We start from the raw sequence: 25,263 nt of genomic DNA, 5'->3' as shown, positions 1-25,263 counted from the left end.
AGTTTCCATCACTTGACACGAACAGGATAAGTGTTTTAAAACCGATAACATTCCCTTCCTTTGTAACCACAATCAGGAACATTGTTACAACAACAAAAAACATTAGAACTGACTTTATTCACAGTGAAGGAATCCTAATATTTACATATTTCAGATTTTTGGACAAATATTTCACAAAACTACTCAGACATAAATACATATTCCCTCATCATCTTCTCTGGAATAGAATAGAAGTAAAAAATCAGTTTTGATGGCAGAAAGACAAGGTAGTTATGGTGACAGTAGTTTGGAGAAATGGATGACAAAAAGCTGTGTGGGAGCCTTATTTTAAAAGCTGTGTGGAAGCCTTATTTTAAAAGCTGTGTGGAAGCCTTATTTTAATAGCTGTGTGGGAGGGGAACATTATTTTAAGATGAAATGAGAGCAAACACAGTGTCCAAAATAGCACCCTATTCCCTACATAGGGCTCTGGTCCAAAGTAGTGCACTATCGGGTGACATTTGGGATGCAGAATATTGTAAGTTACCATGTCCTGGTTGGATGTGATGTTCCCATGGAGAGACAGACATGCTGAGAGTGTCTTCTTCCTGGTCGGGGTTAGGTCTGGTCCTATCAGGTAGAGACAGAGCTAGGGTCTCTTCCTGGTTGGGGTTAGGTCTGGTCCTATCAGGTAGAGACAGAGCTAGGGTCTCTTCCTGGTCGGGGTTAGGTCTGATCCTATCAGGTAGAGACAGAGCTAGGGTCTCTTCCTGGTCGGGGTTAGGTCTGGTCCTATCAGGTAGAGACAGATCTAGGGTCTCTTCCTGGTCGGGGTTAGGTCTGGTCCTATCAGGTAGAGACAGAGCTAGGGTCTCTTCCTGGTCGGGGTTAGGTCTGGTCCTATCAGGTAGAGACAGAGCTAGGGTCTCTTCCTGGTTGGGGTTAGGTCTGGTCCTATCAGGTAGAGACAGAGCTAGGGTCTCTTCCTGGTTGTGGTTAGGTCTGGTCCTATCAGGTAGAGATAGAGCTAGGGTCTCTTCCTGGTTGTGGTTAGGTCTGGTCCTATCAGGTAGAGACAGAGCTAGGGTCTCTTCCTGGTTGTGGTTAGGTCTGGTCCTATCAGGTAGAGACAGAGCTAGGGTCTCTTCCTGGTTGTGGTTAGGTCTGGTCCTATCACGTAGAGACAGATCTAGGGTCTCTGTGGGTGAGGAAGCAGCTCCATCTTTACTGCTGGGCGCCGGCTCTACAAATCCACTGAAAAAAGAGACACATTCTGTACAATTCAATTCAACTGCACTGGACAGAGAATTCCAATTCAACTGCACTGGACAGAGAATTCCAATTAATCTGCCCTGGACAGAGAATTCCAATTCATCTGCCCTGGACAGAGAATTCCAATTCAACTGCACTGGACAGAGAATTCCAATTCAACTGCATTGGACAGAGAATTCCAATTCAACTGCACTGGACAGATAATTCCAATTCAACTGTAATCATATAATATCACCCTTTCTGTTAGGTTTGACTTTTACATACATTGTGCGTGTGTGTGTGTGTGTGTGTGTGCATGTGTGTGTGTGTGTCTAATGTGTGTGTGTGTGTGTGTGTGTGTGTGTGTGTGTCTAATGTTTGTGTGTGTGTGTGTGTGTGTGTGCATGTGTGTGTGTGTGTCTAATGTTTGTGTGTGTGTGTGTGTGTGTGTGTGTGTGTGTGCTTGTGAGGCCTACCTACCTAACAGAGTCGGAGTCACAGGACTCCTTGCGGCTGGTCTCTAACAGGTCCTCCTGGGAGTGGAAGCGTTGCAGTTTGCAGCCGCAGCGCAGCACGGCCTGGGACACAGAGTAATGGGTTCTACCTGAGGCGCAGGCCTCTATCTGGGACACCCCCAGCTCCGACTGCAGGAAGAGGTGCAGACAGCTGTCTGACAGAAGCAGATTACTCTCCAGGGTCCTGGCATGAAAGACCAATGAAACCCATAAATACAAATGGATATTCATAGATCTGTTGATTTGTTTAACATGGGTTAAACATAGAACCTATTACAGCGTCTATTGTTCACCACCGCCAGAAAAACAGAGGAAGCACAACCTAGAGCAGCAACGAGGAGGCATACGTGTAAGAACTGTTTAGTAGGCCTTTAACCCTTTGAGTATAACCATTGTTTTTCTAGTATTTTTTTTAGAACTGTTTTTCTTGTTATTATTTGTAATGTTTGTTAGGAGGACACTCACAGTTGAAGGAACTTCTGGAGGCCCTTCATCCTCTCTGTGATCTGCTGGGCGTTGTTCAGGTTAAAGAAAGGGTTCTTAGGTGGTAGTTCAGGCAGCTGGACCCTGGAAATGGACACAGTCAAATCAAAACACACTTAAAGGGCCAATCTGGGATTGGGACATCCATGTTTATGGACTGTTTAATTCATTATATACAGTCATTGATTCTTAAAGTTAAAGGGCCAATCTGGGATTGGGACATCCATGTTTTTGGACTGTTTAATTCATTATATATAGTCATTGATTCTTAAAGTTAAAGGGCCAATCTGGGATTGGGACATCCATGTTTTTGGACTGTTTAATTCATTATATATAGTCATTGATTCTTAAAGTTAAAGGGCCAATCTGGGATTGGGACATCCATGTTTTTGGACTGTTTAATTCATTATATATAGTCATTGATTCTTAAAGAATATAAAATAATTGGCACCTTTTTAACAACTACTAGCCAGAGACACAAGACATGTGGAATTACTTTCTTTGTGTACATTTGTTAAATGTGTCCCCAGCTATCTTAGGGCAATATGCTATACATATAGAGTATGCCATCCTCCTATGAATACCCACATGAGTAGGGAGTTAGCCTGCAGTTTCTGCCGGAGCCATACGAAGTCACGGTACCTTCTCCTCACACAGGAGATCTTCTTGGTGAAGCAGAGACTGTTGGTCTGAGGAGAGACAGCAGCAGTTTAACACTGATATTCCATCATCCGTATGAACCGGTGGAGAAAACTAAAACAGACCCTTACCTTAACCATAGCCTTAACCTAAATTTAACCAATTCGGAAATGAAATATTGGTTTGCACGTCAGCCACATCTCCTTCATTTCCCCCCATTGTCTCAGGACATCATACTTACATGTATACAGATTTCATAGTCCATGTGGGCATGCCAGAAGTCCTTCTTCTGAATCCGAGGATCCCGAACCCAGACACTGATAAACTGCTCCATGGGGAGGAGAGGAGAGAGACTGATGAGGTAAGGACAGAGACTAAGCCACACTTAACTAAACTGTGGATGAGAAGTGAGAATGTACGGTCTGAGGCAAAGATGGAAGTTTTACAGGACAGAAATACAGGAAGTGCAATCATTGACTCACTCCAACTCTACAGATGTAGGATCTTAATTTGATCACTCTTTTGTTGCTGAGCATTGTCTTCCACAGCAGGAAATGCAAACCTGTATTGTTTTTTAGTTTTAAAAAGGCTTCTAAGGTTTGTAATTTCCACTTTGAAATTTCAGACTTAATTTGCCCTAAGTAAAAATGTATCAACCCTACAAAACTGTCCATTCCTTATAATCCACATAATAAATCACATTTCCTGTTTCTGCAGGAGCTGCCTCAAATTAAGATCCTACATCTGTTTACCCTGTGCCTTTTACAGGTTAGTCCAGTTTATTTTACTATGCCGCAGAGTGAAAGCAGAAGTAGCTCTGATCTCTCTCTCTCTTACACCATCTGATTTGGCGTTTACAGCATGTTTTCAAGACGAGTTAAACATCTTTAGATCTGTAGATTTCTAACCACAGTACTGTCCAGCTAGTTCAACCTACTGAACCAGGAAGAGACCCCCACACCGACCCTCACTGGGCTACATTACCAACAGTACTGTCCAACTAGTTCAACCTGCTGAACCAGGAAGAGACCCCCACACCGACCCTCACTGGGCTACATTACCAACAGTACTGTCCAGCTAGTTCAACCTGCTGAACCAGGAAGAGACCCCCACACCGACCCTCACTGGGCTACATTACCAACAGTACTGTCCAGCTAGTTCAACCTGCTGAACCAGGAAGAGACCCCACACCGACCCTCACTGGGCTACATTACCAACAGTACTGTCCAACTAGTTCAACCTGCTGAACCAGGAAGAGACCCCCACACCGACCCTCACTGGGCTACATTACCAACAGTACTGTCCAGCTAGTTCAACCTGCTGAACCAGGAAGAGACCCCACACCGACCCTCACTGGGCAACATTACCAACAGTACTGTCCAGCTAGTTCAACCTGCTGAACCAGGAAGAGACCCCACACCGACCCTCACTGGGCAACATTACCAACAGTACTGTCCAGCTAGTTCAACCTGCTGAACCAGGAAGAGACCCCCACACCGACCCTCACTGGGCAACATTACCAACAGTACTGTCCAGCTAGTTCAACCTGCTGAACCAGGAAGAGACCCCCACACCGACCCTCACTGGGCAACATTACCAACAGTACTGTCCAGCTAGTTCAACCTGCTGAACCAGGAAGAGACCCCACACCGACCCTCACTGGGCAACATTACCAACAGTACTGTCCAGCTAGTTCAACCTGCTGAACCAGGAAGAGACCCCACACCGACCCTCACTGGGCTACATTACCAACAGTACTGTCCAGCTAGTTCAACCTGCTGAACCAGGAAGAGACCCCCACACCGACCCTCACTGGGCTACATTACCAACAGTACTGTCCAGCTAGTTCAACCTGCTGAACCAGGAAGAGACCCCCACACCGACCCTCACTGGGCTACATTACCAACAGTACTGTCCAGCTAGTTCAACCTGCTGAACCAGGAAGAGACCCCACACCGACCCTCACTGGGCAACATTACCAACAGTACTGTCCAGCTAGTTCAACCTACTGAACCAGGAAGAGACCCCCACACCGACCCTCACTGGGCAACATTACCAACAGTACTGTCCAGCTAGTTCAACCTGCTGAACCAGGAAGAGACCCCACACCGACCCTCACTGGGCTACATTACCAACAGTACTGTCCAGCTAGTTCAACCTACTGAACCAGGAAGAGACCCCACACCGACCCTCACTGGGCAACATTACCAACAGTACTGTCCAGCTAGTTCAACCTGCTGAACCAGGAAGAAACCCCCACACCGACCCTCACTGGGCAACATTACCAACAGTACTGTCCAGCTAGTTCAACCTGCTGAACCAGGAAGAGACCCCCACAGCGACCCTCACTGGGCTACATTACCAACAGTACTGTCCAGCTAGTTCAACCTACTGAACCAGGAAGAGACCCCCACACCGACCCTCACTGGGCAACATGACCTACAGTACTATTACACGATACACTGAAAACGATATCTAAAATCTCAGACACACATAGACTTCCCATCGAATTGATTGATAAAAGACTCCAGTCGTACCTGGAACACAAGGTTGTCAATCCCTTCTCTCATTCTTCAAGTTCAGATCCCGATCAGATCGAATCCACGGTGGACTGGGGAATGAATGGTATGTTCTGAGAGAACAGCTGATCCCTCTTTATTATGGACAAACAGGTCTGAAGGTTTCCAAACAGTCACAGGACAGAGGATTGAGGAACACCTTGTGCTGCTTCCATAAATCTCTGATATAAAACATGTTATTGTGTACCATATAAGGTAACGGAGACGTTCCGTCTGTATTTGTTGTTGGTCTGTTGGACCGTCTGACCTGGAAGTACCTAATAAAACACTATACAACCCTAGGATCAAGATGGTAACAACAATGACCGCGATAGAACCCTATACAACCCTAGGATAGAACCGCTGCTCTGTTGTCTAGTAAAACAGTGTGTAGTAACCAACACTGCCTCTTGACCTGGACCACATTTGCAACGTCACTGTGTGTTTCTATGTGACACTGCAATGCTCGTTCTGCTGAGCTTCCTCGTTTGAATCCCATTTCATAGAGTACTTGAGCACACCTGGAAGTCACAGGTGTGTTGGTTTGTATCCACATAGTACAAATACAACTGTCATGTCTCTATGTCTGTATGTCTTTCTCTGGTCACCAAATCTACTGAACAACGCCTTACTGTAGCTTATAAGGTGCCATCTTGTTAAGGTACAATCTGCTATATTTGCTGCTGTACAATGGTCATTCACTGAATGATATATTCTCTTCTCTTGAAGAATATCATTTATAAATGCAGTCTTAGTACAACTGTCCCAGAACGTGATTGTTTTACTCCGTTGTTTGTGTTTGTTGTCATTGAGTGTGTGTTAATGTGGATGATCTGAGAAACAGGACATTAAAGGCTCACAGGGTGACAGTTACCTTTATTCACAGACAGACACTTCATAGATCAAAGGTCAACAGGTACAGTAACTTATTCAAAGGCAGCCCAGAACAAAAGGTTCAACAGAATGGCAGTCTCAAATGGCAGACCATTCCCTATATAGTGCACTACAAAGGAAGTAGGGTTCTGTTTGGGATGCAGACATTGTCCCATAAACATTCCAGTCATGGGAGAGGTGCACAATGAATGCAGTGTCAGTCATTTTTGTGTAGGGACTGGAGTTTGTCCTGAACATATATAACTCTGGGCCCCTTAACAAAACAATGATTTATCAGTAACAAATACAGGTTGGTGGATAAATATTTGGTTAAGAGAACAATCAGTGGCTGAGAACAATCAGTGACTGGGTAAAATTAACATAATCACATCAGATATACTTTTTTCATATGTGACGTCACATTTTGATCAGAGTAACTCATCAAATCCTCATGGTCACTAATAGAACCCCTGGCTGTGTTCTACATTAAACAGTATACCGTCTACTATCATGTTCTACATTAAACAGTATACCGTCTACTATCATGTTCTATATTAAACAGTATACCGTCTACTATCATGTTCTACATTAAACAGTATACCGTCTACTATCATGTTCTACATTAAACAGTATACCATCTACTATCATGTTCTACATTAAACAGTATACCACCGTCTACTATCATGTTCTACATTAAACAGTATACCGTCTACTATCATGTTCTACATTAAACAGTATACCGTCTACTATCATGTTCTACATCAAACAGTATACCACCGTCTACTATCATGTTCTACATTAAACAGTATACCGTCTACTATCATGTTCTACATTAAACAGTATACCGTCTACTATCATGCTCTATATTAAACAGTATACCGTCTACTATCATGTTCTACATTAAACAGTATACCGTCTACTATCATGTTCTACATTAAACAGTATACCGTCTACTATCATGTTCTACATTAAACAGTATACCGTCTACTATCATGTTCTACATTAAACAGTATACCGTCTACTATCATGTTCTACATTAAACAGTATACCATCTACTATCATGTTCTACATTAAACAGTATACCGTCTACTATCATGTTCTACATTAAACAGTATACCGTCTACTATCATGTTCTACATTAAACAGTATACCGTCTACTATCATGTTCTACATTAAACAGTATACCGTCTACTATCATGCTCTATATTAAACAGCATACCATCTACTATCATGTTCTACATTAAACAGTATACCGTCTACTATCATGTTCTACATTAAACAGTATACCGTCTACTATCATGTTCTACATTAAACAGTATACCATCTACTATCATGTTCTACATTAAACAGTATACCGTCTACTATCATGTTCTACATTAAACAGTATACCGTCTACTATCATGTTCTACATTAAACAGTATACCGTCTACTATCATGTTCTACATTAAACAGTATACCATCTACTATCATGTTCTACATTAAACAGTATACCGTCTACTATCATGTTCTACATTAAACAGTATACCGTCTACTATCATGTTCTACATTAAACAGTATACCGTCTACTATCATGTTCTATATTAAACAGTATACCGTCTACTATCATGTTCTACATTAAACAGTATACCGTCTACTATCATGTTCTACATTAAACAGTATACCATCTACTATCATGTTCTACATTAAACAGTATACCACCGTCTACTATCATGTTCTACATTAAACAGTATACCGTCTACTATCATGTTCTACATTAAACAGTATACCGTCTACTATCATGTTCTACATCAAACAGTATACCACCGTCTACTATCATGTTCTACATTAAACAGTATACCGTCTACTATCATGTTCTACATTAAACAGTATACCGTCTACTATCATGCTCTATATTAAACAGTATACCGTCTACTATCATGTTCTACATTAAACAGTATACCGTCTACTATCATGTTCTACATTAAACAGTATACCGTCTACTATCATGTTCTACATTAAACAGTATACCGTCTACTATCATGTTCTACATTAAACAGTATACCGTCTACTATCATGTTCTACATTAAACAGTATACCATCTACTATCATGTTCTACATTAAACAGTATACCGTCTACTATCATGTTCTACATTAAACAGTATACCGTCTACTATCATGTTCTACATTAAACAGTATACCGTCTACTATCATGTTCTACATTAAACAGTATACCGTCTACTATCATGCTCTATATTAAACAGCATACCATCTACTATCATGTTCTACATTAAACAGTATACCGTCTACTATCATGTTCTACATTAAACAGTATACCGTCTACTATCATGTTCTACATTAAACAGTATACCATCTACTATCATGTTCTACATTAAACAGTATACCGTCTACTATCATGTTCTACATTAAACAGTATACCGTCTACTATCATGTTCTACATTAAACAGTATACCGTCTACTATCATGTTCTACATTAAACAGTATACCATCTACTATCATGTTCTACATTAAACAGTATACCGTCTACTATCATGTTCTACATTAAACAGTATACCGTCTACTATCATGTTCTACATTAAACAGTATACCGTCTACTATCATGTTCTACATTAAACAGTATACCGTCTACTATCATGTTCTACATTAAACAGTATACCGTCTACTATCATGCTCTATATTAAACAGCATACCGTCAGTCTACTATCATTCAACACTTTTCTACATTTGTCAGTAAACTAAATGTAACACATTTATCAACTTTGAATCGCACACACACACACACACACACACAAAAAGTACAATATCAAGGATTGTGGCAAAAAGTAAAAAGTGCAGATATCATATTAGGTGGCCAGTAGTTATCTATTGAGTGTAATGCACAGTGAACCAATTACTATACAATATTACTATACCTAATAAAACCACAGACATCTCACAGTGAACCCATTACTATACAATATTACTATACCTAATAAAACCACAGACATCTCACAGTGAACCCATTACTATACAATATTACTATACCTAATAAAACAACAGTCATCTCACAGTGAACCCATTACTACACAAGATAAGTATCCTACCTAATAAAACAACAGACATCTCACAGTGGAAGAGCCGGAGGGAGAGCCTTGTGGCCAAGGTGCCCCGGAGGCAGAAGATACAAGAAACTAAATCTAGTACGAAACTCCAATACAATCACATGGGGTTCTACGACCACAGTATCAGTAGTCAAACAGAACACAGTGTCCACAGTGATTCCGTCTGCTGCAGTACATGAAGACACTGGGAAAGGAATGCTAAGGGTTAGTTTCAACTCTTCAAACGTAGTGTACGCACATCCAGTCACTTTTAAGTGCTGGATCCCAAAAAACAAAGGCATGTTATCCAGAGAGATACTCGCGCCCTTCGTCAGGCTTTGACAAAGAGCTTCGGGTTGAAAGGTTGTCCAATAGACTGGGGGGAGAATTCATCAGTGTGAACAGGCTGTCTGCCTTCATTTCATTAGTTTCAACTCAATCAGGGCCACAGAGAGAGATAGACGTCTCTATGAATGGTTCTGAACTCCACCACACGCTGCACTACACCCCAAAGGCATTGTGACCTCACCCAGCACCACAGGAAGCAGGAAGACCCCGTAGAGGGCTTTTACACCTGCCACGATGACTCAATCTACCTGCAGCAGGACATCGTTTCACACACTGTGCTTTTAATGTCAGCTCAAGGAGGACCTTGGTTCTCTGGAGGAGAAATTAACCTATGAGATGCCTACAGATGCTTGTCAGTTCACATACCTACTTGTGTACTGACATGCACACACACACTCTACGACACACACACACACACATCCTTTACTGGTCCTCGTCCCCAGAGTGCCAGGTGAGTTTGTCCTCGTAGAAGGCTACAACCACCTCAGGATACCTGGCGCTGGCCTCCCTGGCTGACAGCAGGGCCACCTCGTCACGGTTCTTCCTGTACAGACACACAGGGATACAAGTCATTATTAGAATCATTATACCGTCTCTATGACATATTATTACATAGATAATATCTGTACACACGTAAAGAGAGAGGGGGACAACGTGGAGGGGGGGAAATGTCCACTTCTTTCTGTTTGTCAGAGCACATCATTATAACTACTCTGGTGCTGTTCGTTCTGTTTGTCAGAGCACATCATTATAACTACTCTGGTGCTGTTCGTTCTGTTTGTCAGAGCACATCATTATAACTACTCTGGTGCTGTTCTTTCTGTTTGTCAGAGCACATCATTATAACTACTCTGGTGCTGTTCTTTCTGTTTGTCAGAGCACATCATTATAACTACTCTGGTGCTGTTCTTTCTGTTTTTCAGAGCACATCATTATAACTACTCTGGTGCTGTTCTTTCTGTTTGTCAGAGCAAAATCATTATACCTACTCTGGTGCTGTTCTTTCTGTTTGTCAGAGCACATCATTATACCTACTCTGGTGCTGTTCGTTCTGTTTGTCAGAGCACATCATTATACCTACTCTGGTGCTGTTCGTTCTGTTTGTCAGAGCACATCATTATAACTACTCTGGTGCTGTTCTTTCTGTTTGTCAGAGCACATCATTATACCTACTCTGGTGCTGTTCTTTCTGTTTGTCAGAGCACATCATTATAACTACTCTGGTGCTGTTCGTTCTGTTTGTCAGAGCACATCATTATAACTACTCTGGTGCTGTTCTTTCTGTTTGTCAGAGCACATCATTATAACTACTCTGGTGCTGTTCTTTCTGTTTGTCAGAGCACATCATTATAACTACTCTGGTGCTGTTCTTTCTGTTTGTCAGAGCACATCATTATAACTACTCTGGTGCTGTTCTTTCTGTTTGTCAGAGCACATCATTATAACTACTCTGGTGCTGTTCGTTCTGTTTGTCAGAGCACATCATTATAACTACTCTGGTGCTGTTCTTTCTGTTTGTCAGAGCACATCATTATAACTACTCTGGTGCTGTTCTTTCTGTTTGTCAGAGCACATCATTATAACTACTCTGGTGCTGTTCTTTCTGTTTGTCAGAGCACATCATTATACCTACTCTGGTGCTGTTCTTTCTGTTTGTCAGAGCACATCATTATACCTACTCTGGTGCTGTTCTTTCTGTTTGTCAGAGCACATCATTATAACTACTCTGGTGCTGTTGTTTCTGTTTGTCAGAGCACATCATTATAACTACTCTGGTGCTGTTCTTTCTGTTTGTCAGAGCACATCATTATAACTACTCTGGTGCTGTTCTTTCTGTTTGTCAGAGCACATCATTATAACTACTCTGGTGCTGTTCGTTCTGTTTGTCAGAGCACATCATTATAACTACTCTGGTGCTGTTAGTTCTGTTTGTCAGAGAACATCATTATAACTACTCTGGTGCTGTTCGTTCTGTTTGTCAGAGCACATCATTATAACTACTCTGGTGCTGTTCTTTGTGTTTGTCAGAGCACATCATTATAACTACTCTGGTACTGTTAGTTCTGTTTGTCAGAGCACATCATTATAACTACTCTGGTGCTGTTCTTTCTGTTTGTCAGAGCACATCATTATACCTACTCTGGTGCTGTTCGTTCTGTTTGTCAGAGCACATCATTATAACTACTCTGGTGCTGTTCTTTCTGTTTGTCAGAGCACATCATTATAACTACTCTGGTGCTGTTCTTTCTGTTTGTCAGAGCACATCATTATAACTACTCTGGTGCTGTTCTTTCTGTTTGTCAGAGCACATCATTATAACTACTCTGGTGCTGTTCTTTCTGTTTGTCAGAGCAAAATCATTATACCTACTCTGGTGCTGTTCTTTCTGTTTGTCAGAGCACATCATTATACCTACTCTGGTGCTGTTCGTTCTGTTTGTCAGAGCACATCATTATACCTACTCTGGTGCTGTTCGTTCTGTTTGTCAGAGCACATCATTATAACTACTCTGGTGCTGTTCTTTCTGTTTGTCAGAGCACATCATTATAACTACTCTGGTGCTGTTCTTTCTGTTTGTCAGAGCACATCATTATAACTACTCTGGTGCTGTTCGTTCTGTTTGTCAGAGCACATCATTATAACTACTCTGGTGCTGTTCTTTCTGTTTGTCAGAGCACATCATTATAACTACACTGGTGCTGTTCTTTCTGTTTGTCAGAGCACATCATTATAACTACTCTGGTGCTGTTCTTTCTGTTTGTCAGAGCACATCATTATAACTACTCTGGTGCTGTTCTTTCTGTTTGTCAGAGCACATCATTATAACTACTCTGGTGCTGTTCTTTCTGTTTGTCAGAGCACATCATTATAACTACTCTGGTGCTGTTCGTTCTGTTTGTCAGAGCACATCATTATAACTACTCTGGTGCTGTTCTTTCTGTTTGTCAGAGCACATCATTATAACTACTCTGGTGCTGTTCTTTCTGTTTGTCAGAGCACATCATTATACCTACTCTGGTGCTGTTCGTTCTGTTTGTCAGAGCACATCATTATAACTACTCTGGTGCTGTTCATTCTGTTTGTCAGAGCACATCATTATAACTACTCTGGTGCTGTTCTTTCTGTTTGTCAGAGCACATCATTATAACTACTCTGGTGCTGTTCGTTCTGTTTGTCAGAGCACATCATTATAACTACTCTGGTGCTGTTCTTTCTGTTTGTCAGAGCACATCATTATAACTACTCTGGTGCTGTTCTTTCTGTTTGTCAGAGCACATCATTATACCTACTCTGGTGCTGTTCTTTCTGTTTGTCAGAGCACATCATTATAACTACTCTGGTGCTGTTCGTTCTGTTTGTCAGAGCACATCATTATAACTACTCTGGTGCTGTTCGTTCTGTTTGTCAGAGCACATCATTATAACTACTCTGGTGCTGTTGCACAATCAAAAGTCTTTCCCAGAAATGACTAGTATGTTTGAGGAATGTAGCCTACACTAGTCTGTTGCTGCCTGGCATACAGTCAGGAAGACAAGAGGAACCAGTTGTGTGACAATCTGAATGTTGGTGTTAGTTGGTGTTTGTTGCAGTTTGTTGTGGCAGTATGGAAGTGGTTAACTCTACCATTTGATGAGGAACATGAGTTCTCCGTGTCTTTCTGTGGAGCCGATGATGCGTTCAGGTTCCAGGGGGCACGTGAGGGCAGTAGGAGAATCCTGGTCAGCAGGTTCCTGGAGGTCATTATGTCTCTGCTCGCTGTACACCTGCTGGGAGGACAACACAACACAGCTGTCAGGGGGATTGACTCAGTACCGGTACCCCCCTGTATATAGCCTCCACATTGACTCGGTACCGGTACCCCCTGTATTTAGCCTCCACATTGACTCTGTACCGGTACCCCCCTGTATATAGCCTCGTTATTGTTATTTTATTCTGTTATGTCAACACCTGTTGTATTGTTAGAGGAGTGTTATAACACAACAGACCTGTCAGAGGGATCTCCTGTTGTGATAAGTTAGAGGAGCGTTATAACACAACAGACCTGTCAGAGTGATCTCCTGTTGTGATGAGTTAGAGGAGCGTTATAACACAACAGACCTGTCAGAGTGATCTCCTGTTGTGATGAGTAAGAGGAGCGTTATAACACAACAGACCTGTCAGAGAGATCTCCTGTTGTGATGAGTTAGAGGAGCGTTATAACGCAACAGACCTGTCAGAGTGATCTCCTGTTGTGATGAGTAAGAGGAGCGTTATAACACAACAGACCTGTCAGAGAGATCTCCTGTTGTGATGAGTTAGAGGAGCGTTATAACACAACAGACCTGTCAGAGAGATCTACTGTTGTGATGAGTTAGAGGAGCGTTATAACACAACAGACCTGTCAAGAGTGATCTCCTGTTGTGATGAGTTAGAGGAGCGTTATAACACAACAGACCTGTCAGAGTGATCTCCTGTTGTGATGAGTTACAGGAGCGTTATAATCATCTAAGACAACGACTCTCTCCCCGTCTCAATATTAAATAGAGATAAGCGACACTGCACATGCTGAACAGGTTTATAGACATTTTGATTGTAATTTAGTCAAATGGTTTTTTAATCACTCTATAGTACTATGTGGAAGCTCAGTGCCAGGTGTGGAAAGTGGAAACATTGACTCCAAGGGAACAATGAAACATGTGTATATCTGGAACAGAATGTCTGGATATCATTCTGGAATTAGAATGCCTCCTTCCTGGTTCTATTCCTATATCAGTCTGCTGAGGTAACTTTTCCACATCACTCTGGAGCTTTTATCATAATATAACAAATATGTATTTTTGGGTACCGGTATTCTAACTCTATTCCATGATCATATAGTAATACACCTACATACACACACTGATCTACAGACCAGTCTTCTACTGACATTAATAAACACACTGATCTACAGACCAGTCTTCTACTGACATTAATAAACACACTGATCTACAGACCAGTCTTCTACTGACATTAATAAACACTGATCTACAGACCAGTCTTCTACTGACATTAATAAACACACTGATCTACAGACCAGTCTTCTACTGACATGAATAAACACACTGATCTACAGACCAGTCTTCTACTGACATTAATAAACACTGATCTACAGACCAGTCTTCTACTGACATTAATAAACACACTGATCTACAGACCAGTCTTCTACTGACATTAATAAACACACTGATCTACAGACCAGTCTTCTACTGACATTAATAAACACACTGATCTTCAGACCAGTCTCCTACTGACATTAATAAACACACTGATCTACAGACCAGTCTTCTACTGACATTAATAAACACACTGATCTACAGACCAGTCTTCTACTGACATTAATAAACACACTGATCTACAGACCAGTCTCCTACTGACATTAATAAACACACTGATCTACAGACCAGTCTCCTACTGACATTAATAAACACACTGATCTACAGACCAGTCTTCTACTGACATTAATAAACACACTGATCTACAGACCAGTCTTCTACTGACATTAATAAACACACTGATCTACAGACCAGTCTTCTACTGACATTAATAAACACACTGATCTACAGACCAGTCTTCTACTGACATTAATAAACACACTGATCTACAGACCAGTCTTCTACTGACATTAATAAACACACTGATCTACAGACCAGTCTTCTACTGACATTAATAAACACACTGATCTACAGACCAGTCTTCTACTGACATTAATAAACACACTGATCTACAGACCAGTCTTCTACTGACATTAATAAACACACTGATCTACAGACCAGTCTTCTACTGACATTAATAAACACACTGATCTACAGACCAGTCTCCTACTGACATTAATAAACACACTGATCTACAGACCAGTCTTCTACTGACATTAATAAACACACTGATCTACAGACCAGTCTCCTACTGACATTAATAAACACACTGATCTACAGACCAGTCTTCTACTGACATTAATAAACACACTGATCTACAGACCAGTCTTCTACTGACATTAATAAACACACTGATCTTCAGACCAGTCTTCTACTGACATTAATAAACACACTGATCTACAGACCAGTCTCCTACTGACATTAATAAACACACTGATCTTCAGACCAGTCTTCTACTGACATTAATAAACACACTGATCTACAGACCAGTCTTCTACTGACATTAATAAACACACTGATCTACAGACCAGTCTTCTACTGACATTAATAAACACACTGATCTACAGACCAGTCTCCTACTGACATTAATAAACACACTGATCTACAGACCAGTCTTCTACTGACATTAATAACACTGATCTACAGACCAGTCTTCTACTGACATTAATAAACACACTGATCTACAGACCAGTCTTCTACTGACATTAATAAACACACTGATCTACAGACCAGTCTTCTACTGACATTAATAAACACACTGATCTACAGACCAGTCTTCTACTGACATTAATAAACACACTGATCTACAGACCAGTCTCCTACTGACATTAATAAACACACTGATCTACAGACCAGTCTTCTACTGACATTAATAAACACACTGATCTACAGACCAGTCTTCTACTGACATTAATAAACACACTGATCTACAGACCAGTCTCCTACTGACATTAATAAACACACTGATCTACAGACCAGTCTTCTACTGACATTAATAAACACACTGATCTACAGACCAGTCTTCTACTGACATTAATAAACACACTGATCTACAGACCAGTCTCCTACTGACATTAATAACACTGATCTACAGACCAGTCTTCTACTGACATTAATAACACTGATCTACAGACCAGTCTTCTACTGACATTAACAAACACACTGATCTACAGACCAGTCTTCTACTGACATTAATAACACTGATCTACAGACCAGTCTTCTACTGACATTAATAAACACACTGATCTACAGACCAGTCTTCTACTGACATTAATAAACACACTGATCTACAGACCAGTCTTCTACTGACATTAATAATCACACTGATCTACAGACCAGTCTTCTACTGACATTAATAAACACAATGATCTACAGACCAGTCTTCTACTGACATTAATAAACACACTGATCTACAGACCAGTCTTCTACTGAAATGAATAATCACACTGATCTACAGACCAGTCTTCTACTGACATTAATAACACTGATCTACAGACCAGTCTTCTACTGACATTAATAAACACACTGATCTACAGACCAGTCTCCTACTGACATTAATAAACACACTGATCTACAGACCAGTCTTCTACTGACATTAATAAACACACTGATCTACAGACCAGTCTTCTACTGACATTAATAAACACACTGATCTACAGACCAGTCTCCTACTGACATTAATAAACACTCTGTCATCCCAGATCTCAGTCACTCTGTCATCCCAGATCTCAGTCACTCTGTCATCCCAGATCTCAGCCACTCTGTCATCCCAGATCTCAGCCACTCACAATCTCAGTCTCCTGTTCTGCCAGTTCCTCTTTGGGGACGAGCTCCGGTTCCACCGGCCGTAGGTTCTCTTCCTCAACCTGATTCTCTCCAGACAAACAGAGGTTTCTCAGGAACTCTTCTATCAGTTCAGGACAGACCAAGTTGTCCTCTGGTTCCCAGGTGTTGTCAGCACTAGAAGCAGAAACAGTGTGAGTGTGTCTATGTACAGCTAGCATTTTATATTAGCCACTGAAGACATTAATGGAATTCATAGACACAACTATTTTTAACTAGTTTAGGATACTACTGTATATGTCCCAAATGGCCTCCTATTCCTTATATAGTGCACTAGTGTGTAATTATGTTTAAGAGTAATGCTTTAGGGAATATGGTGCCATTTGGGAGGCACAATGGTCTATCCAACTGTGTTGAAATGCTCTCCTTACTCGGTGAATCCTTTCCACTTCAGATAGTACTCTACTCTTCCATTGAAGACCCTTCGGTGGATGATCTTCTCAACCACAAACTCCTGGACGACTGCTGCTGCTGTTGTTGTTGTTGATAGCGTTGTTGTTGTTAATGGTGTTGGTGTTATTATTGTTTCTGCCTTTCTCTGTTTCACATTCTGCTTTTTTCTCATTCTAACCTGCAGAGGGAAATATATACTTCAAGTTAAGTGTAATTCAGAAAAACTTTAATTCAGAAAAATGTAGTAGCCTATTTAATTGTGTATTTGTGAAGAGGCTATGGCTGTATTCACTCCTCATCATAAATATTATGTCAAATCTTTCACGCAACGTTATTACAATGTAACGCGAGCACAATCTCGAGGTCCAGACAGAATATCGTCGTCATTATCATCATCATCATCATCATGTGGTTACATTGTAACGTCTAGCAGCCTCGGGTCAAGGGGACATAGACGGATAGACTAGCGCATCGCCGTTCTACGAAACATTGTAATCGCGCGTTCTGTACACATCTACTGTCGGCTACACATCTATTCATATTCACAAATAACTATGTTTACTGCAGACTCGCTGGTGAAATTACTAGAGGCTGATGATTGATTAACGAAAACGTATTCTTGGCTACATAGATATTACTAATAAACACGTACGCTTTCAGTCCAACTTTGGCTGTGACAGAAATACGCTACGATGTAGCACACGCTGGAGCACGCGGATACAAAAATAATATCAATGTGTCCCGTGGTTCGTTAGATGCGTAGCCAAATGCAACAATGTTCCAGTGTCTTACAAAAACTTTTCATGAATGAGTTAAATAAAGATGGCCGGGTTGGGAGCTCGGAGGAAGTGGTTGCCAAGGGAAGAGGTCAAGTCAGTAAAACCGGGAGGAGACAATGGGACATCCGCCAATCACAGACCGATCCGCTTGTCTGCTCTGTCTACAGTGGGAATTCGCCTGGGTTTACTGCGGTGTCATTTTATAGTAGGTTTGGCTATACACTCGGCTATAATGATGATTGTCGATAGCCGACGGGCACCGGGGAGAGAAGTTGCATACGCTGTTAAAATAAAGTGTTTTGTAACACTAAAACTAATGGGAACTGAGCTGCCACCATCGTTAAGGAGACGAAACCTTAACTTTGCTTGAGGTTTGAAATACATGTGTGTAAGGGGTTATGAGACAGATTTAAGGTGTAGCCTACTGAAAAATTCATCCTAAGGAGTTCTGAAACATAACGTGGTGTGTTGTAACGCCACATAGTCAAGCGTTGTGGAACACCTTGCCAGAGACTGGGAGCGCTAACCAGGAAAAGGTTGAAAATACTAGTATGATGTTTCGAGTCCTGTTTCATGCAGAATTAGATCCCTTATCTGTTGGTGTCGTTTCCTCTATGTAAAGCTCCTGAACAATATCATTGTGTTTCGAGTCCTGCCTAGTGCAGAATTAGAGTTCTGGACTTTTCAAATTCTTTAAATGGGAGTCCATACTCATTGTATATTCCCTGCAGTTATATGGTCTTCTGAGAAACTCCCCATAGGTCATTCCCAAAGGTCAAATGTATGGTATTATGCTCAAACAAAGGATATGATAAAATATAGTTTCGTGAAAATACAAATGAATACGTTTGTCCAGGATAGTAGTTAATGACTACAAAATACAATTTTTTCAAGAGGGGATTTTGAAGCTTAGTATTTTCTTAGCAAATGATAAAATGACAACAAAACAGGAACAGGTCGTTAACATTTTAATACTGATAAAGTGACTGTTCTAAGATCTGTAAGTTATTTATCATTTTCATATTCTTCCAAATCAAGGGAAATATGGCATTATATTTCACATTAATAGAACAAGAATACAGGCAATGACTGCTATAATGTTAGCAGTAGAAATCACACAAAACTTGTACAAAACTCCAGCCCATGGCTCAATATGAAGGTCAAAAGTTGGATGCAGTAAGGTGTGGCGTGGTAGGCTAGAGCTAGAGCAAGTTAAATGATCCCTGGCTATTTAGTGTAGCATGTAGCATATAGCATGTCACATGTAGCATGTAGCAAATAGCATGTCACATGTAGCATGTAGCATATAGCATGTCACATGTAGCATGTAGCATATAGCATGTCACATGTAGCATGTAGCATATAGCATGTCACATGTAGCATGTGAGGCAAGCATCGAACAATATATAAAGCTCGTAGGCAAACAAACCAGCAGTATTAACAAAAAAACAGGCCTTCATTTGCATAAGAAAACAAGTGCACAAAAGGTGTAAACAATGACGTGTCCATTAACAACTAGATGTAACATCAACAATGAATCAAAATGGCAGTTTGACTTGTACTATAAGCATACAGTGACCATTAGCCGCCAGAAATTCTACACAAAACCAATGTTCTCGTTGAGTGAATTCCTTTTCTGTCTCCTTCTTCAATTGTAACAGAGTAACACAGTCATAATACCCATAAAACCTAGCGGTCAAACATGGACATGGTTCCAATAGTTTTTCCACCGTTCATTTTTCCCACAGGGGATTTTAGAAACACTTAAAATGAACACTGACGTTTTGATAACTGTAGATCTCTCCAGGACCAGGTTTATTTTCACCCCTTTTATCATTATCTTGTCTCATCGCTGCCACTCCCCTACAGGCTTGGGAGAGGCAAAGGTGAATTCACACGTCCTACGAAGCATGACCCGCCAATCCGCGCTTCTCAACGCTGGCTTCACCCGGAAGCCAACTGCACCAATGTGTCAGAGGAAACGCAGTTCAACTGATGACTGAAGTCAGCCTGCATGTGCCCAGCCCGCCTCAAGGAGTTGCTAGAGTGCAATGAGCCAAGTTAAGGTCCCCCGGCCAAACCCTCCCCTAACCCGGACGACACTGGGCCAATTGTACGCAACCCTATGGGATTCCCAGTCCCGGTCAGTAATAGCACAGCCTGGGATCAAACTCCAGGCTGTAGTGACACCACAACACTGCAATGCAGTGCCTCAGTCCACTGTGCCACTCAGGTGGCCCCAGACAAGGTGATTTTTTATCAATATAGTTAATATAGTTGCCTGTATTTACCCCCCCAAAATGCTATGCTAATTAGCTGCTAAGGTGGCTATCATTAAGAACTACAAATACCATGATGATCTGGACGTGACTAGGCCAAATCAAGGCCAAAGTAAGAATCTCTGGATTCATTTAGAGGCGAAAGAAACGCACACCAATGTAGGCGAGGTGCTTCCTAACGCAGTAGAACACTTAACAAGGAAAGAAAAGTTGCAAATAACATGAATGGATATCATACAATCATAGATACAATGTGTCTACATAGGCTTACAAACATTTACAATGAATGGATGTCATACGATCATAGATACAATGTGTCTACATAGGCTCACAAACATTTACAATGAATGGATGTCATACGATCATAGATACAATGTGTCTACATAGGCCTACAAACATTTACAATGAATAGCAAAATCACAACAATCACAAGAACGGCTTCAGATCAAAGTCTACGTTGATCTTTAATTTAAAGACTCTTGTTCCCTTTGGTCTCAACGTAGACTTTGACCTGAAGCCGTTCTTGTGATTGTTGTGATTTTGCCGTTCATTGTAAATGTTTGTAGGCCTATGTAGACACATTGTATCTATGATCGTATGATATCCATTCATGTTTTTTTTAATGTTATTTTATATCTGAGAATTAACCAGTGATATCAATTGTCTGAAAATCATCATCAATCCATATTTATGCTATAAATCATTGGCATTTCAAAACCCTTTGCCTGCATGAGAGACACAGTCTGCCAAAATATGTTTTTTGTGTTTTGATGCTGCCTTTTACAGGCAGTGAAACACCAACAAAGTTTTTCACAAGGCTCTCTTAAAAACACCAATATTCAGATTGAAGAACCACTTTGGGTGTTTCAGAGTATATTCACATTCTGTTTAGAAATACCTTCAGTCTATCAGAACATTGGTTTTACATTCAAACACCCTCCAAACAGCAGATCTGTGTTTAGCTGCACTACTTGTCATGGTTTCAGTACACTATGGTGGAGGTACAGGGTGTAGAGGTACAGGGTGTAGAGGTACAGGGTGTAGAGGTACAGGGTAGATGAGAGGGTGGTGTGTTAATCCTTACCAAAATGGGCTGCTCATATTTGGAATGAGGCTTGTTTAGAGAGAAGTATCTTATTAGTGCTGACACTATTTTGAATTGGGAATGGTTCATAATAGATGAGAAATAGTCTAATATCTAAATAGCTGAATTCATTTAGGTTAACAAGCTATTGTCAATAAATGTGGAAAGGCTGACAGTAAAATAATATTTAAGTAGGCATAGTAGACTATTATTATTAGTTAAAATATGTTATTTATTATTTTTTATTATTGATAATATTATTATTAAATACGTCTGACAACATATTAAATGGTTAACTTTTATTGAACAAAGAGAATACCATTGGCAAAAGGCTTCTAAAACTAGATACTATATTTTTCACGGACAACATATCCACTCCAAGACCTCAAAAGTTCTACTGAGCGCTCTGCTGCGCAAAGCCCCCAAAAGCTTTGATCGACAGTTCATCTTAAACCAATCAAAACGAAGGTGGGCACTGATTGGCCAAATGAAGTGAAGACTCACATTGGCCATCACACGTCACTGTGTAACATTTTACCACTAGAGGACGCTGTCTGTTGTGGATTCAACCACCAGAGAGGCAAAACAAAACAGAGTGACTAAAAAGGATGGTGTTGGATAAATGCAACCACTCTCAAATTCATAGACAGAGATTTAGGTTCTGATGGGGTAGACAGCTGAACTAAGCTCATGAGGCATATTATTGGCTACCAATCCCAGATTGTGGTATTAGGGTTAGGGATAGGGATAGGGATAGGGATAGGGTTAGGGTTAGGGTTAGGGTTAGGGTTAGGGTTAGGGTTAGGGTTACAGTAAGTGTTGCAGTTGGGGTTAGATCTGGCTAACAGGGCGCATACAGCTACAGCAAAAGCCCACTTGAAAAGTCGGAGGAGATAGCATAGCAGAAGTAGTATGAAAAAATGAATGAATTGTTCCTGATTGCTAGTGACATACAATACTGTCAATCCCACCCAGAGCAAAAGGAGTCTCTGTGCTAAAACCAAAACACAATAAACCAAGAACGAGTAACGACTTAATATATATCACACACACCTTACGACACCATATCATAAACTGAGAAAGAATGAAATACTTTTCTGGTTTAGAATAACATAAAACCACAAACTATCTGAGTCTGAGTTCACACTCTGGATGACTAACAGGTCTGACACCACAGCCCAGCCAGGACCCATGTCTAGACGGAACCTGAGAACAGTTTGGGGGAGTGGAGGGTTTGGAGGGGTGCTGGGGGACCCTGGATGTGAACAGAGACGTTTTTTAAGGAAAGAAAAGCAGCAGACTCTAACAGCTCTGATGATGCAATACAGGTAAGACACACCAGCTAAACACTCTGGACCCAGCCAGAGAGACACAACAGAGCCACTCTGCACCCAGCCAGAGAACCACCACAGAGCCACTCTGCACCCTGCCAGAGAGACACCACAGAGCCACTCTGCACCCAGCCAGAGAACCACCACAGAGCCACTCTGCACCCTGCCAGAGAGACACCACAGAGCCACTCTGCACCCAGCCAGAGAGACACCACAGAGCCACTCTGCACCCAGCCAGAGAGACACCACAGAGCCACTCTGCACCCAGCCAAAGAGACACCACAGAGCCACTCTGCACCCAGCCAGAGAGACACCACAGAGCCACTCTGCACCCAGCCAGAGAACCACCACAGAGCCACTCTGCACCCAGCCAGAGAACCACCACAGAGCCACTCTGCACCCAGCCAGAGAACCACCACAGAGCCACTCTGCACCCAGCCAGAGAGACACCACAGAGCCACTCTGCACCCAGCCAGAGAGACACCACAGAGCCACTCTGCACCCAGCCAGAGAACCACCACAGAGCCACTCTGCACCCAGCCAGAGAGACACCACAGAGCCACTCTGCACCCAGCCAGAGAGACACCACAGAGCCACTCGGCACCCAGCCAGAGAGACACCACAGAGCCACTCTGCACCCAGCCAGAGAACCACCACAGAGCTACTCTGGGTTTTGGTCTCTCTTAGGACCATCTGTGTATCTATACAGTCAGAGAGGTACATACAGCTACTACATTCAGTTGTCCCAAGGAAGGTGTTGCTTTCTCAGAAGGGGATGAGCAAATTTAAGGGAAGGCCCAGTGCAGAATGATTTCACTGGATTTCCACAGACCACAGCATAGAACGCATTTCAAGTTCTCCTTTTCATTTTAAATAGCCATTTTAGATGATTTATTCAATATGTAAATGCTGAGCTTAATAGTTTAATCACTGGCAGATTAATTTGTAAACCAAACAGATACCACGTTCCCTTGTCCAAGGACAGAGTAGCGCCTGCGCAATGAAAAGGCACCAAATCCACTTCACCCACGACCCTCTGGAACGCTCTCACACCTGTAGCTCGCCAATGTTGCCAAGGCCTAATGTTAAACAATGAAAAAGAATGAAAAACAATGTATTGGAAACAGTAATGAAAACACAGAGTTAGTCAAGCTCTGTGTACATGTAGCCTATTTCATTTAGGGTCTACTGATACAATGTTTAAAACTTGAACAATGGAATGTTCTTCAAGATAACCACGTTTAAGGACAACCGTCACTACATGTTTGTTATCTTGCATGAGTTGCGTCTGAAATTTGTTGAAGAATGTTGACTTCAAAATAAGAGTCCCCTTCTGGAACACGGACAGGAAATGGGTCTATTTCAGAGTGAAATGTGTAGTACATGGAGGAGCGGGGATCTGCTTCTCCACAGGATCAAATCATCTGAACAATAATCACTGCACCTTTCTGTGAAAACAGGCTACAATGAGCCTACATCTTAGACCTACAGAACCTCATCAACAGTTTGTGATTCCTCTTTTCGGGTCTCGTGGGATCAGGCTGGTGGAACGAAGCTGATTTTCAGAAGGATAAGACTTCAATGAAAGGTTAGCCTCCCCCAGCTACTGATCCTGCTCATCGTAACACAGTCATTCATGAAACCCAATATCTGTCTTCTCTTCAGGTTAGGTGACATTACATCACTGAGTTCTCGCTAGTAGTATATTTAAACACACTCCAGTATTGTACTGGACACACACACACGCACACATGCACGCAGGCACACACACACGCACACACACCCACGCACACATGCACACACACACACAGACACACAGACGTTCTGTACTTTACATTCCCCAGTTGTACCATCACAGCAGGACCAGCACTCAGCACCATTATCAACTCCACAGGCCTTCATATGATTATATTCACCTTCACATACTGAACTAATCTACCACCGTTATGATCTAGACTCTGTTATAGTTCCTCTGTGTTCACATACTGAACCAATCTACCACCGTTATGATCTAGACTCTGTTATAGTTCCTCTGTGTTCACATACTGAACCAATCTACCACCGTTATGATCTAGACTCTGTTATAGTTCCTCTGTGTTCACATACTGAACCAATCTACCACTGTTACGATCTAGACTCTGTTAAAGTTCCTCTGTGTTC

The 25,263-nt window shown here is 41.6% G+C and overlaps 2 protein-coding genes across 3 annotated transcripts; both read right to left on the bottom strand.

Annotated features, from left to right (window-relative positions):
- Positions 1-304: 304 nt before the first annotated feature.
- Positions 305-8,057, bottom strand: snx10b (sorting nexin 10b). Its single transcript, XM_036936694.1, has 6 exons — positions 5,405-8,057; positions 3,109-3,192; positions 2,817-2,917; positions 2,211-2,312; positions 1,711-1,929; positions 305-1,233 (listed from the first exon to the last, which is right to left on the bottom strand). Exons 1-6 carry the CDS (start codon positions 5,435-5,437, stop codon positions 450-452), a joined length of 1,323 nt encoding a protein of 440 aa, XP_036792589.1. The 5' UTR covers positions 5,438-8,057; the 3' UTR covers positions 305-449.
- Positions 8,058-8,251: 194 nt separating this feature from the next.
- cbx3b (chromobox homolog 3b) lies at positions 8,252-18,495 on the bottom strand. 2 transcript variants are annotated; one of them, XM_036936698.1, is made up of 5 exons: positions 18,283-18,495; positions 17,609-17,808; positions 17,183-17,354; positions 13,348-13,487; positions 8,252-10,267 (listed from the first exon to the last, which is right to left on the bottom strand). In XM_036936698.1, exons 2-5 carry the CDS (start codon positions 17,800-17,802, stop codon positions 10,147-10,149), a joined length of 627 nt encoding a protein of 208 aa, XP_036792593.1. In that variant the 5' UTR covers positions 17,803-17,808; positions 18,283-18,495; the 3' UTR covers positions 8,252-10,146. The 2 variants fall into 2 exon arrangements, with proteins under 2 accessions (XP_036792593.1, XP_036792591.1); XM_036936696.1 differs by having other exon boundaries at positions 13,348-13,490; positions 18,283-18,494.
- Positions 18,496-25,263: the final 6,768 nt, after the last annotated feature.

Source organism: Oncorhynchus mykiss, chromosome 2 (assembly GCF_013265735.2).
Source record: "Oncorhynchus mykiss isolate Arlee chromosome 2, USDA_OmykA_1.1, whole genome shotgun sequence".
Classification (NCBI taxonomy): domain Eukaryota; kingdom Metazoa; phylum Chordata; class Actinopteri; order Salmoniformes; family Salmonidae; genus Oncorhynchus; species Oncorhynchus mykiss.
This window is presented reverse-complemented; position numbering and strand designations above follow the sequence as displayed.

Coding starts and splice junctions, on each gene's coding strand:
- snx10b (XM_036936694.1), bottom strand. CDS start 5,437: ATGAGAGAAGGGATTGACAACCTTGTGTTCCAG. Junction 2,918..3,108: donor ACTATGAAATCTGTATACAT/GTAAGTATGATG, acceptor GTCTCTCCTCAG/ACCAACAGTCTCTGCTTCAC. Junction 1,930..2,210: donor CTCCAGAAGTTCCTTCAACT/GTGAGTGTCCTC, acceptor CTTTCATGCCAG/GACCCTGGAGAGTAATCTGC.
- cbx3b (XM_036936696.1), bottom strand. CDS start 17,802: ATGAGAAAAAAGCAGAATGTGAAACAGAGAAAGGCAGAAACAATAATA. Junction 17,355..17,608: donor AAGTGGAAAGGATTCACCGA/GTAAGGAGAGCA, acceptor TTCTGCTTCTAG/TGCTGACAACACCTGGGAAC. Junction 13,491..17,182: donor CAGAACAGGAGACTGAGATT/GTGAGTGGCTGA, acceptor TTGTCCTCCCAG/CAGGTGTACAGCGAGCAGAG.